Genomic DNA, 14,398 nt, shown 5'->3' with positions numbered 1-14,398 from the left:
GTCTTAAACCTTAGTGAAATAGTTACATTTAGATTTTTAGGGTATTTTTTTCAGCATTTATTTGCTTCTTACTACCTATTCAAAACTTATAGTTGGCATATGTTATGCATTAAGAAAATATTTAGTATAGAATTTTTTAAAAATAAATAGTGGACTTCCAGTTTCAGCTCTGACACGTAGAACTTGGAATTTGTCATTCTTCTCCTTGCAATAGGAGAAAAGCTGAGGCTGAGTGTGGTGGCTCATGCCTGTAATCCCAGCACTTTGGGAGGCCGAGGTGGGCGGATCACATGAGGCCAAGAATTTGAGACCAGCCTGGCCAGCAAGGCAAAACTGCACCTTTACTAAAAGTACCAAAATTAGCCAGGCATGGTGGCACTTGCCTGTAATCCTAGCTACTCGGGATGCCAAGACATAAGAATTGCTTGAACCTGGGAGGTGGAGGTTGCAGTGAGCCAAGACTGTGTCACTGTTCTTGAGACTCTATCTCAAAAAAAAAAAAAAAAAAGAAAAAAAAAAGAAAGAAAAGAAAAAAAGCTGAACAAAACTAAAAATAATTTTTCTTAGACCTTTCAGAGAATTGAGGTCACAGGACAAATTGTTACCTGAAATCTGGAGAGACAAGGCAATACAATGAAGATCAGCTTATCCGAAGCAGAAGACACTAGTGCCATTTATGTAGAATACATAAATGGTGATTTGGATGAATTGCTGAGGGCAAAGTACAGACTATTTTGAGAGTAACAAACTTCTGCAAGCCTATTCTTGGGGGACTTCCTCACTTGCATGGGTATTGCCTCTAGGAAGCTTATCAGGTTCTTTTGTGAAAATTTGAGAAATGTCCCCTATGGTTTTTGTTAGGGGTAAAAGAGAAGTAAGCATTTTGCAGTATGTCCAGAGTATTCTCAATAACATGGCTTACTTTACAAGGGAAAAAGAGTTCCAGAGCTTTATCCAACCTAGGAGAAGGACAGTTAGCCAACTCCATCTTCCTCTAACCTTCCTGTCTCACATGCTGGAGGGAAAAAAAAAAAGATGACAAACACTTTTGAAGATCACAGCACAAGCATTCAGGCCCACTGAAAGACTGAGGTTTAATCATTACATTATAGGATGCTTCCCTCCTCATTTTACCACCATGTATGTCAACAGGCCTCTACCTTAATAATAGTACTGTAGGATAATAACTGTAGGAGCTGCAAGACACAAACTCTATTTAAGAAGGAATTCTTAGGGAAAACCAAAGACAACAGAGAGAAAAAAAACAAGAATATTAGAGGAAACTGAAGTTTCTGATACCTATAGCTGCAACAAACGTTAAGTATAGCCCTGGCTGGGTGTGGTGGCTCACGCCCATAATCCCAGCACTTTGGGAGGCTGAGGTGGGCAGGTCACTTGAGGTTAGGAGTGTGAGACCAGCCTAGCCAACATGATGAAACCCTGACTCTACTAAAAATACAAAATTAGCCAGGCATGGTGGTACACGCCTGTACTCCCAGCTACTCAGGAGATTGAGACGGGAGAATTGCTTGAACCCGGGAGGCAGAGGTTGCAGTGAGCCGAGATCGTGCCACTGCACTCCAGCCCGGGCAACAGAGTCAGAGTGACACCCTGTCTAAAAAAAAAAAAAAGCATAGCCCAGCTTCTAGCCACATTAACATAATTGACACATAGCTATTTACTTTGTTCCTACTAAATACATCACGTCCAGCTTTAAGCAAAAAATAAAATTAGAAGGCATTGTAAAAGGTAAGAAAAAAACAGCCAGAAGAGACAAAGCAAGCATCAGAAATAGAGTCAGATATATACTTATTACTAATTTTAGAATTATCAGATCAGGAATTTAAAGTAACTATGATTACTACGTTGAGGACTCTAATGGAAGAAGTAGCATGCAAGAACAGATGGGTAATGCAAGCAGAGAGTAGGGAACTCTTAAGAAAGACTCAAAAAGAAATATTAGAAAACACCGTAACAAAAATGAAAAATGCCTTTGATGGACTCACCAGCAGGCTGGACGCAGCTGAGGACAGAATCAGTGTGCTGAAGAAATAGGTTAATAGAAACTTTCCTAACTGAAATGCAAAGAGAAAAAACAGTAATTTATAAAAATACAGCATATCCAACAGTTGTGGGACAATTTCAAAAGGGGTAATACGTATGCGTAATTAGAATACCAGATCAAGAAAAAAGAAACTGGAGCAGATATAGTTGAAGTACTTAATGCCAGATGACAAAACGCAGGTCTAGGAATCTCAGCGCACACTAAGCAGGGTAAATGCTAAGGATGTACACATACATATGTCATATTTAAGTTGCAAAAAACCAAAGGCAAAATCTTGAAAGTAGGCAGAGGAAAAAGTACCTTACCTATAAAAGAACAAAGATTAGAATTACAGGGAACTTCTTGTCAGAAATCATTCAACAAAGAGGAGAATGGGGTAAAATATTCAGTGTCGAATGAAAAATACCACCAACCTGGATTCCTATCTCTAGTGAAATTATCCTTCAAAAGTAAAGGAGAAATAAAGACTTTTTCAGACTAACAGCAGCTGAGGAAATTTGTTGCTGGAGACCTACCATGCAAGAAATGTTAAAAGAAGTTCTTGAGGGGAAAAGATAGTGATAGAGATCAGAAACTCAAATCTGTATAAAGAAGAGCATGGGAGAAGGAATAAAGGTTCAAAAAGTTTATTTTTCTTATTCTAAATTGATCTGATAGATAGCTGTTTATTCAAAGTAATAAAAGTAACAGTATGTTGGGTGATTATAACATGGATAAATAAAATGAATATCAGTAATGTTGTTGGGATGGAAGAGAGGAATTGGAAATACTCAGTTGTAACATACCTGGACTAAAGATGAAGTGGTATAGTGTTACTTCAGATGAACTTAAATTAAGTATATATGGCAAATTCTAGGACAACCACTAAAAAAAAAAATTTTTTTTTATTTTTTTGAGACAGGGTCTCACTCTGTTGCCCAGGCTGGAGTGCCTTAGTACAGTCTTGGCCTACTGCAGCCTCACCCTGCCAGGCTCAGGTGATCCTCCCACCTCAGCCTCCTGAGTAGCTGGGACTACTGGCACGTACCACCACACCTGGCTAATTTTGGGATTTTTAGTAGCTGCAAGGTTTCGCCATATTGCCCAGGCTGGTCTTAGAACTCCTGGGCTCAAGCGATCTGCCCACCTCAGCTTCCCAAAGTGCTGGAATTACAGGCATGAGCCACCGTGCCCAGCCAAAAAAAATTTTTTTAAATAAGCATAATTATTATGAGAAAAAGAGAGAATGTTAGATCATTTAAAATGCTCAAAGCTAGAAATGTATAAGACAGTAAGATTTTAAAAAGAAAAAAGCGGTATAACAAACAGGAAACATTTATAAATATACTAGATATTAATTCAACTATATCAGTAATCACTTTATTTATTTATTTAGAGACACAGTCTCACTCTGTCACCCAGGCTGGAGGGAAGTGGTGCCATCGCAACTCACCCAGGCTCAAGTGGTCATCCCACCTCAGCCTTCTAAGTAGCTGAGACCAGAAGTGTGTATCTCAGCATTTTGTATTTTGTTATAGGGACAGGGTTTTGCCATGTTGCCTGGGCTGGTCTTGAACTCCTGGGCTCAAGTGATCTACCTGCCCTGGCCTCCCAAAGTGCTGGCATTACAGGCGTAAACCACCACGCCCAGCCTCAGTAATCACTTTAAATGTGAATGGTCTAAATACACCAATTAAAATACACAGATTGTTGAAGTAGTGGGGGAGATCCAACTATATGTTGTCTACAAGAAACCCACTCTAGGGCCAGGCACAGTTATACACACCTGTAATACTAGCACTTTGGGAGGATGAGGCCAACAGATTGCTTGAGCCCAGGAGTTTGAGGCCAGCCTGGGCAACATGATGAAACTCTATATCTGCAGAAAAATGCAAAAATTAGCTCGGCATGCTGGCATGTACCTGTGGTCCAACCTACTCAGGAGGCTGAGGTGGGCAGATCACTTGAACCCGGGAGATTAAGGCTGCGATGAGCCGAGATCATGCCACTGCACTCCAGCTTAGGCAACAGGGTGAGACCCTGTCTTTTAAAAAAAGAAAAAAAAACTTTGAATGTAAAGACACAGATATGTTTGCTAGTAAAGGGATATACAGAGATATACCATGGTAGCACTAATCAAAAAAAAGCTGGAGTAGCTATTTTGATTTTAGATAAAGCAGGCTTTAGAACAAGGAAGGGATAAAAAGGGGCATTGCATAATGACAATACCATTCGTTTTTCAAGGAAACATAACAATCCTTAACAAATATGTACCTAACAACAAATGTCAGCATGCAGGAGGCAGAACTGATAGACTGTACTATTATAAGTGGAAACTTCAGCAATTCTTTTTCTATAATTAATAGATCCAGCAAACAGAAAGACAGTAAAGATATAGTTGAACTGAATTGCACCATCAGTTGAATTTATTTAATTGACATTTATAGGCTACTTCATCTAACAATAGCAGAATACACACTCTTCTCAAGTACACATGGAGAATTCACCAAGATAGACCACATTCTTGGCCATAAAACATACCTTAACAAACTTAAAAGAATATAAATTATACAAGGTATGCTCTTAGGCCACAATGGAATTAAACTAGAAGTCAACAACAGAAACATAGCTCGGAAATCCCAATATATTTAGAAATTAAATAACCCACTTTTAAATAACACATGAGTTATTGAAGTCTCAAGAGTAACATAAAAATATTTTGAACTAAATGAAAGTGGAAATACTATTTATAAAAATTTGTTGGATATAGCAAAACTAGTGCTTAGAAGGAAATTTATAGCATTGACTGCATATATTAGAAAAGAAGGAAGATCTAAAGTCAGTTACCTAAGTTTCTGCCTTATGACACTAGAGAAGAAGAACAATTTAAGCCTAAAGCAAAGAGAAGAAAAGATGATAAAAATGGGAACACAAATCAATGAAGTTGAAAACAAGAAACTATTAGAAAAAAATCAACAAACCAAAAGCTAGTTATTGAGAATGACTAATAAAATTAATAAACTTGTAGCCAGGCTAACCAATGGGGAAAAAAGAGAAGACGGAAATTATAAGTATTCAGAAAGAAAAGAAGATTCATTGCTGTGGATTCCATAGATAATAAAAGAACCATAAACTTAGATAAAATGGACCAATTTATTGAAAGATACAAGCTCCCAAAACTCACACAAGGAAAAAGAGATAATCTGAATAGACTATATCTGTTAAAGAAATTAAACCACCAAAGCTGAATGAGAAAACGAGAAAAGTATAGATCAATATCCTTGAGGGACATACATGCAAAAATTCTCAATGGAATACTAGCAAACTGAGTTCAGCATACATTAAAAGGATATGGTCATGATTAAGTGAGCTATCTTAAGTCATACTAAAGACAGAAGCAAACATTTGAACAAAAAGTGAATGGTAACTTTGAAAGTTGAAAACAGACTATCACCCTTGATGCGGTGTTTTTTGGCATGCATCAAAATCACCTGGAGGGTTTATTAAAACACAGGTGGCTACCCTCTGAGTCGTTGATTCAGTAGATCTGGGGTGGGACCGAAGAATTTGCATTTCTAATAAGTTCCCAGGTAATACTGATGCTGCTAGTCCTGGGACCACATTTTCAAAACTACTGCCCTTAGATCTTCACCAAGAAACACTAATGAGGAAAACCAGTAGAAAGTATCTGTCGTGTGTCTGAATTTTTAGAAAACACCTTAAATTCTTATTTTAAATTGACGTCTTATTATTTATAACTTTACTTTGACTGTGTTTATCTCTATTTGGCCTGCTTGTGTACTATTGGGTTAATAACTCAGTAATTAGAACCTAAGTTCTTTGCTACCTAATGAGAACAGTGCCATCTAGAGGCATTAGCCCAAAGGGCCACCATAGGGCCAAAGGAAGCTGTGGTTTCTGGAGAGGGTGAAAGAGCAACTCGTTATCATCAAAGACTTATTGACAACCTACTAGGTTATTAAGTGTCCTGTCACGAGGGTATCCAAAGAGTTAGAATTGCTTGCCAGTCTCCACCTTTTAGGTTTGTGACTTTCTATATTCTGAGTAGCTCAAAAGTTCTATGAAGGCTAAGTAGGGCTCTGGGCCTTACCAGCCCCCCATTCAGCTAGAATAGTTCTGCTCTCATCTTTTGTATACATTGGAGGTTATGTTTGCAAATATATGCTATAGTTGCTTTGGAAAGGCAGACAGATACATTATTCACTGTCCAAGATTATCCTAAGGTACTGGTTTTCTGGCATGCAAAAAATGGTGTGAGAAATATGTCATTGAGAAAAAGGGCATAAGGTATAACCACCACACATCAAATGTTGAAAGTATGTTTTGCTTCATATTAGCACATGTTAAAATTATGAACAGTTGGAAATAATATTCTAGTAGACCACATTATCACAATCATAAGTTGAATATAATTGGAAGAACAGATGTTCACCAATGTCAGAAGGAGATGATTCAGGGGGAAAAAAGTGTGAAAAGATAATTTGAGGAGTTGGGAGTGTAAACTGTTTTCTGGATTTGATTTGCTATAGAGTCAGCATACATGATGGAAAATTCATTATCAACTATTTCAAGTCATTTGTTTAGAAAGTATGAAATGAAAGCTAGACATCATGGTGGTTTCGTTTTAGCGCTAAAAACATTACCTAAAAATGATACACAATCTTGTAACCAATGATGAATTTGAGTCGTGCTTATCCAAAGAAACAATAAACTATTCTCACTGAAGTCCCCCAAATAGAAAGAAATAGAGAAAACCCAGTGGAGCTTTCTCTCTTGCCAGGACTGGGAGTGATAGGGCAACATGGAGGTAAGATGGAATGACCAGAAGAGCCCAAAGCCGAAACAACCAGTCAAGTCTCAGGGCTCACCGTCCCTAGAAATGAAAGCAAGTAAATCTGTGGTCAGAAAAGCAAAAAAGCAAAGTGCAGAGCAAGAGAAGAAGTTAGGAATTAAGCAAATTGTTAGAGTCCCAGGGCAGACAGAAGAAGTAGGGAGAGTGAGTATTGCAGTTAACGTCCATAACGCAGACCAGACTGTGCGCTCCTCTCTTGGCAGTCTGTAGGTATCTTCTCACTGATCACAGAACCGAGTCACAACTCCTTGGTGTGAAGCTCTATTTGGAGGGCCACAGTGAGAGTAGTTTATTGTTTCTTTGGATAAACATGACTCAAATTCATCATTAGTTGCAAGATTGTGTAACTCTTTTAGGTAATCTTTTTATCTGCTAAAATGAAACCAGCATGATTTCTAGCTTTCATTAGACTTCATCTAGACTCAGCCTTCCTTTTTAACCTTATGCTTCACCTCTCCCTATAACCACGAGTAGCCACAGAACTCATTGCTTTTTCCAAGTAACACTTTACAATAAAAAGTAACACACGTTTTAGGCTTTTTGCTTTTATTGTTTGCTAAGTCTATAATATTATGTTCTCCTTGCTGAATCGCTCTCCTGTTTCCTGCTAAGGACTGTCGGTCGAGGTCCTTAGCAGATAATTGGTTTTAGTTAAGTGGGAAGCATAATTTGATGACTGTGCTTTTCACCATCTGTTTGGAGAATAATAATTAAAAATTATTTTATAAGACATATGCTTGGGGTTTACAAATTTTAAAATTTGTTTTCTAAATAAGATAGCAGTGTTAAATAGAATGATTATCTCCCATCCGCCTCACTCTGATGCATACTTTAAGAGCTAACAGAGTTGTACCAGAGTTTAGTTACAAGGAGCTTACAGAATACTTAGGGAGGGAGTTTAGTTACAAGGAGCTTACAGAATACTTAGGGAGGGAGCTGGCAATTGATGATGTACTCTCACTTTAGCTTAGTAACCTCAGGACAGATGTGAAAGGAAGGCCTTTTGGATCGATCAACTAGGCAAGCATACAGAATTAGGGACCACAGTTCTCCCTGAGCCAATTCACTGATACTTAGTATGAACCCAGAAAATCCTTGGGGGCTTCTGTTAATTTATTTTAAGAAATTTTTAAAACCATAGAAAAACACAGTTACGTAACAGTCAAAGATTCTATTACTCACAATTGACAGTTAACATTGCCATAATTACATAAATTTTTTTGTTAACAAAATAAGTGAAATAAAACAATACAGAAAAAGTTTCGTTCTTTGTATCCCATCTCTAGTTCTATCATGAATTTAGAGTAAATCCTTCATGTCTCTTTTTATATTTTTAGTTATATATATTTATATACATGTATATATATGGTGAACAGCGTATGATTTCTTGTGTGTATTTAAAAAAAAATTCCTAAAGAGGAAACTGTATTTTCTTTTTTTTTTATTTCTTCTAAAAAGAAAAAAGGATAAATGTGCAGAATGTGCAGGTTTGTTACATAGGTATACATGTGCCATGGTGGTTTGCTACACCTATTGTCCTGTTGTTCTCTAAGTTCCCTTCCCTCACCCCCACCCCTCAACGGACCTGGTGTGTAGCGTTCCCCTCTCTGTGTCCATGCGTTCTCAGTGTTCAGCTCCCACTTAGAGTGAGAACATGCTTCACTAGGAAACTGTATTTTCATCTTGATCAAAGAATTCTTTAAAATATGAAATATTATTTTTAGTCTTTGATTTTTTACATGTAAGTTGTTGAAGTTATTAAGATGCAGCTTTGGAGTAATGATAGGGGCAAAATGGAAGAGTTTAGTAGCTGAGCAAATTCTGGTGTAAGAAGTAGTTACTGTCTGCAGACTCAGTCCTACCAAAGGCATATGTAGTGCTAATCTCCAGTCTTGTCTGTTCTGTGGTCAGAGATGACCTATAAATACTGTTTGTATGAAAATAAATAGTTGGACTTATGCATTTATAGTCAAGATATAGCCATTTATATATATGAATGGTAGTTAAATATACAGTTAAATTTAAACCGTTTTGCTTGGATTCAGATACATAGTTAAACATATACATTTATAGTAATGTGCATGTAGTATAGAATATCTTCTAGTTATTTATCTTTGGTAGAATGGGGAAAGATGCAGTACTTTTTATGAATCTAAGGGTCATTACCTTTGTATTGTGATCCAGTAAACTCTGTTCTTTCCTCAAGCAAATGCTTGAGATACTTAACTTTGGCATTTAATAATTGTGTTTTTATCTATGTGTGTTTCCTCTTAGTAGATTATGATCTCCTCGAAGGCAAAGGTAGTATATTTTATTTATGTCTGTACTTCCAATAATACCAAGGGCCAACTAGTCACTGTTTTCTGTTAGACTAGTCAATTTAGTTCATGTAAAATGAAGAAAATAATCATCATCAGATTTATCTGTGTTCTGAGGCTATAAGGGAATTAAAAACTGAAAGCAATTTTAATAACTGCTTAATAAGTTTAATAACTGGAGCAGCAAATTTGAACGATTAGACAAAAAGTAAATGTGAAATACTGATATTAATTTCTCTACTATTTGAGAACAAGTTGTGTGTATCTTTTGAAATAAACTCTAGAACCGATAGATGAGCTGTGAAGTGATATCTAATAGAGATGGGTCTAAGAAATGGGCTCAGGTTCCAAGAGGAAATTCTCAGTGTGATACTTAGGACTATTTATTGTTAATGATGTGGTGGATTGGATTGTCAATCACCAATTCGGGTAGTTCTCAATTTAGAAAGAGATTATGCTGCAAATGTGCTTCATTGATTATAACTTGGAGTATATTTTCCTTATAGAAAGAATGGTACAAATGATTTCCATATTAGCATTCTTCTGGTTTTGATACAATTGAATGTGTTTTTTCTGCATTTTATGAAGAGTAATAATTACTAGCATTTTTTCATAATACATTACTATTAAAATAAGAGGAATGAAAATATATATTCAAGTATATGTTCTTTTAACTTTTCATTTTTTGCTAGTAAAATAATATCCAGAATTTTATTCACTAGTAAAATTTAAAAAGATAGGCTGGGAGTGGTGACTCACGCCTATAATCCCAGCACTTTGGGAAGCCGAGGCAGGTGGATCACCTGAGGTCAGGAATTTGAGACCAGCCTGGCCAACATGCTGAAACCCTGTCTCTACAAAAATTCACTGGACCTGGTGTGCACGCCTGTAATCCCAGCTACTTGGGAGTCTGAGGCATGAGAATTGCTTGAACCCAGGAGGTGGAGGTTGCAGTGAGCCGAGATTGTGCCACTGCACTCCAGCCTGGGCAACAGATGAGACTCTGTCTCAAAAACTAAATATACAAGATAAAAAATAAATTTAAAACGATAGCACGTTTGAATTTTCTATCATTGTTTATTTTTAGAAAGTACTTTCCCCATTAATCTTACCACTTCTGCAAACACTAACAAGTAGTGTGTTCTTCTTGGAAATCTACTGAGTAGTTCCCAGAGGTAAAGCCAGATGTACCTCTGAAATATTCTGATTTATAATGTCCTTTAAAGTTTATCTGAAATATAATGTTTTAGGACCTCATTTATGGTGTCAATGACTTTTTAGAATATTTAGCTCATTTTCTTTCTCTTTGCTCTAACCATGTAAATGTTCTTGGTATATATTTGGAGGAGGACTTAAATAACAGGAATTGAAATGATGGCAGTCATAGCTTTTATTTATCTGTTTATGTCAGATACTTAAACAGAAGCCATTATTATCTCTATTTTGTGTATGAGGAAACTGAAGCCTAGGTTAAAGGATTTGCTCAAGTCACACAGTTAGGGAGATGCTGAGCTGAGATTTAAACCCAGGTTTATCTCATCTCCAGAGCCTGCGCTCTTTGTACTGCACCTACTGTCCCAACAAAAGGAAGACTTGGACATTTCCAAATGCTGCATATTTTGAAAAGAACTTGGGATGCAAATATTAATATTGTTGTGTCTTTTTCATATCGAAGAATGATATGATAACTTTTGGGTAGAGTGATTAGAGAAGCAGGGTATAAACTATTCAAACCTAAGTATAATATTTTGTGCATAAAAAGGTGGATTTGGAGCCATTAGAAGTCCTATCAAAGTCAGGTTCCAGATTCTCTCTCTTCTCATTCTGTTTCATGCTGAACTTTCTTGTTAAATGGAGGATGATTTGTAAGCTGACCTGGGAAAAAGAGTGAGAGCAGAACATGTTTTACCTGGGAGATTAATAGTACTACGCAAATAGGGAAGTAAGCCTCATTGAGTCAATAAAACGCTTTCAATAACTGTATGCTGGACTTCGGGGAGCACTGATAAGCAAGACCTGAATTGTAAACTAGGAGTGAATTAGGAGTAGTATAGTGAGATAAATAACAGGGACGTTGTGGAAACTGAAAGGAGAGCTACTTTACTCCTCATGTAATGAATTATAAAAAGGTCTCTCAAAGGAGATAATGCTTGTTTCAAGTTTGTAGGATGAAGAGGACTTAGACTAAAAGGGGAGATGAGCAAAAAAAAAACCATGTACAAACAAACGGAAGAATAGTTTTTCAGAGTTTGGGGTGCCTTTTGAATGAGCCATACCGATTATAATTCCCATCAATGCCTTGCAAGTCATGAGAGCAAGAAATTCAATGTTCAGTCATTCAAATTTTAGGAAGCAGTTGACTGTCTTGTGATATTTTGAAATATTATACCCTGTCAATGGGTTGTGTATATGTTCATAGGGAAAACCTATTCAAGTTTTCTACACTCATAGCAACCAGCATCCTCAGAGATAATCTAGTCAGTTCCAATTTTCATTCAACAATAACATTTGCTGTGTACTAGTCACAGGACACAGATGAAAAGATGGATGGACCTTGCCTTCAAGGAGCTCACAGCCTAAGAGAGGAAATAAACATACAAACAGACAATCAACAAGTTTAATAAAGTGCTATAATAAAAGAGTCAGGTACTGTTTAGGCACAGAGGAGAGCTCATTACTTTTTTTGAGGATTAGCTAGGTAAAGTTTTAATTAGATCTTGAAGAATCTAGAAAAGCAGTTCATTTGTGACAGGGAGGGAGAATATTTCAGGTCAGGAGTGTGTTGGTTATTTAAAAGATACAGTTTTTAACATTTCTACTTAAGTTTTTCAGTCTGGGTTCTTTAAACAAATAAACAAAGATTATCTAAAATGATTAAACCATGTCATGGACTTTTTTAGTTGTCTATTAATAATATAAGTTAGCCTAAGCATCTGGTTCTCAATGTGTGGTGCTGGGACCAGTGCATCAATATCTCCTGGAAACTTGGAAATGCAACCTCTCAGGCCCCAACCTAGACCTACTGAAACAGAAACTCTATGGTGTAGAGCCCAGCAATCTGTTTTCACAAGCCTTCAAGGGAATTCTGATGCATGATCAAGTTTGAGAACCACTGGCCTAAGCTAACAGTAATACATGGAATCATTGAAAGTTCATGGACTTTGAGAATTTGGAGACCTGAATTTGAATCTCACCTCTTCCACTTAAGTTTGTGACTGCTAATCTGTCACCTGACATCTATGAGCATTGAGATTTTCATCTATCAAATGCAGGTGATAATGCTTTCTTCCCAGATTGTTGTGAAAATTGGTTAATATAATGAGTGTCTAATATTATAACTGGCACACTGTAGGCTTTTGATAAATGGTAACTACTTTTATCATTATTGTTATCTTTCTCTTGATATTTTTTCAGTGATTACTTACTGAATGAAAACATCCTCATATTTTTTCTTATAGATTCAAATGCTCAAGAAATTAAGGACATCTATGGCCTGAATGGACAAATAGAGCACAAACTAGCTTTCCTGAGAACTCATGTGCCAAAGGACATGAAGCTTGTGCTCATTGGCCATTCGATAGGCAGCTATTTCACTCTTCAGATGCTGAAGCGAGTCCCTGATCTCCCAGTAAGTAGGCCTCTGGAGGTGACTGGGTGCTTGACTGTGTGTCTGCACAAATCCTCCTCACCTTTCCTATGCTCTTATGTCTCTTGTTTAGTTGATTAATAAAATAGGGAGAGGGATATTTGGTTGCTGCCTTTACTCTTACCTCCATATTACCATGGGCTTATGTGAATATGTGTTCATAATGTTTCAAAGAATAATGCCTGGGGAGATAGGAAGTTTCTGAAAGAATGTTTTTGAATCTAGGGTTATCTGGAGTTCTTATGTTACATATTACTTGCTGTTTTTTATCAAGAAATATTTAAGAATAGTCACTAGGTAAGACCTAAACAAGAATCTGTCTTTTATGGGAGGGTATTTTATAAATATTCTTGCTTTCTCTCAGAAGAAAGAAATGTGTCATTATCATCACTGATAGGCAAACAGCTGTCTTTATGGAACACTACGTCTTTATTAAGACATAAATCCAGATCCTTACCTGTTCTGTATCTTGGAAGCCTTTTTGAGACACACATTCACAAATACTCAAAAATATTTATTGGGTACCAGTCTGTGCCAGATACTGAGTGAGGCACTAGAGACACAAAGACCTATTTAAAGTGCCCAGGAAAGCAAGTGAACTGTAAGAGATGTAAAGCAAAACAAAAACTTATATTTTCACTAACATATACCATTGAAATAACTTACTGAATGGATGCAACTCACAAGATAATTCATTTCTTTATTCAACAAAAGTATATTAAGCCCTTTCCGTGTGTCAGACCCTGTGCTATGTTTTGAGGACATCCCTGTGAGTAAGAGAGTCTTTGAAGTAGGAGAGCATGGAGTCTGAGGAGACAGTCTAACCAATTGATATGATACCTGCTGCCCTGTTCAAGTTCAGGTGGTGTGGGAGTATGGAGTGCTGTTAAACCTAGTAATCTGAAGCCAAGATAGGACATGATCCCTTTGTGGCTGCTTTGTGCTAGGATTTTGACCGTTTCTCACTCCATGGGATAAAATACCTTCAGTGGGGTCTCACAGCTCACTAAGTGTTCACTCCTTTTCTCGCCAGCTTGACCTGCTTGCTTCTTACTCATAATTGTCCTTGGAAAATGTACAATTATAGCCTCCCTTGCTGTGGTTTTTAATACCAAATGGAGGTTTTAAATTTTCTTTTATTGGGTATAAGAAAACATATTTTTCATTTCTACCTGTGAATTCAATAAATTCAAGGTTGTACTCCATTCACTGTATTATTGTCTACTCTGTGGGGTTTCTTCCCTACATAAGATGTCTTAATCAGAATGCAGGCTTTATTTTTGCTTTTAGCATTTTCCACAGCTTCTAATCTCTTTTGTGCCTTTGAAGCCTCCTCTATTACTGTGTCATGTGGTTGCCATCTTTATGGTGTCCAGCAGCCCTGCCTCTTAGTGGTTCCACTTGTGTAGTTGCTGTGAGTTCTGGCACTAGAACCAGGACACCTAGGTTCCAATATTTATTGTCATTTTTTTTTTAGTCTGTCTGATCTTAGACAAATTATTGAGTCTCCACCTCAG

General features: G+C 37.0%; 1 protein-coding gene across 6 annotated transcripts in view; it reads left to right on the top strand.

Moving 5' to 3' along the window:
• Positions 1 to 14,398, top strand: part of LDAH (lipid droplet associated hydrolase) — a 130,643-nt gene that overhangs the window by 35,925 nt on the left and 80,320 nt on the right. For all 6 annotated transcript variants that reach the window (XM_012453347.3, XM_012453348.3, XM_012453349.3 and 3 more), the window contains exon 4: positions 12,694 to 12,863. In XM_012453347.3, coding sequence (XP_012308770.1) covers positions 12,694 to 12,863 — 170 coding nt within the window. The remainder of the gene's footprint in view (positions 1 to 12,693; positions 12,864 to 14,398) is intronic.

Source organism: Aotus nancymaae, unplaced genomic scaffold, assembly GCF_030222135.1.
Source record: "Aotus nancymaae isolate 86718 unplaced genomic scaffold, 86718_ANA_hifiasm-v0.15.2.pri h1tg000057l, whole genome shotgun sequence".
Classification (NCBI taxonomy): Eukaryota; Metazoa; Chordata; class Mammalia; order Primates; family Aotidae; genus Aotus; species Aotus nancymaae.
This window is presented reverse-complemented; position numbering and strand designations above follow the sequence as displayed.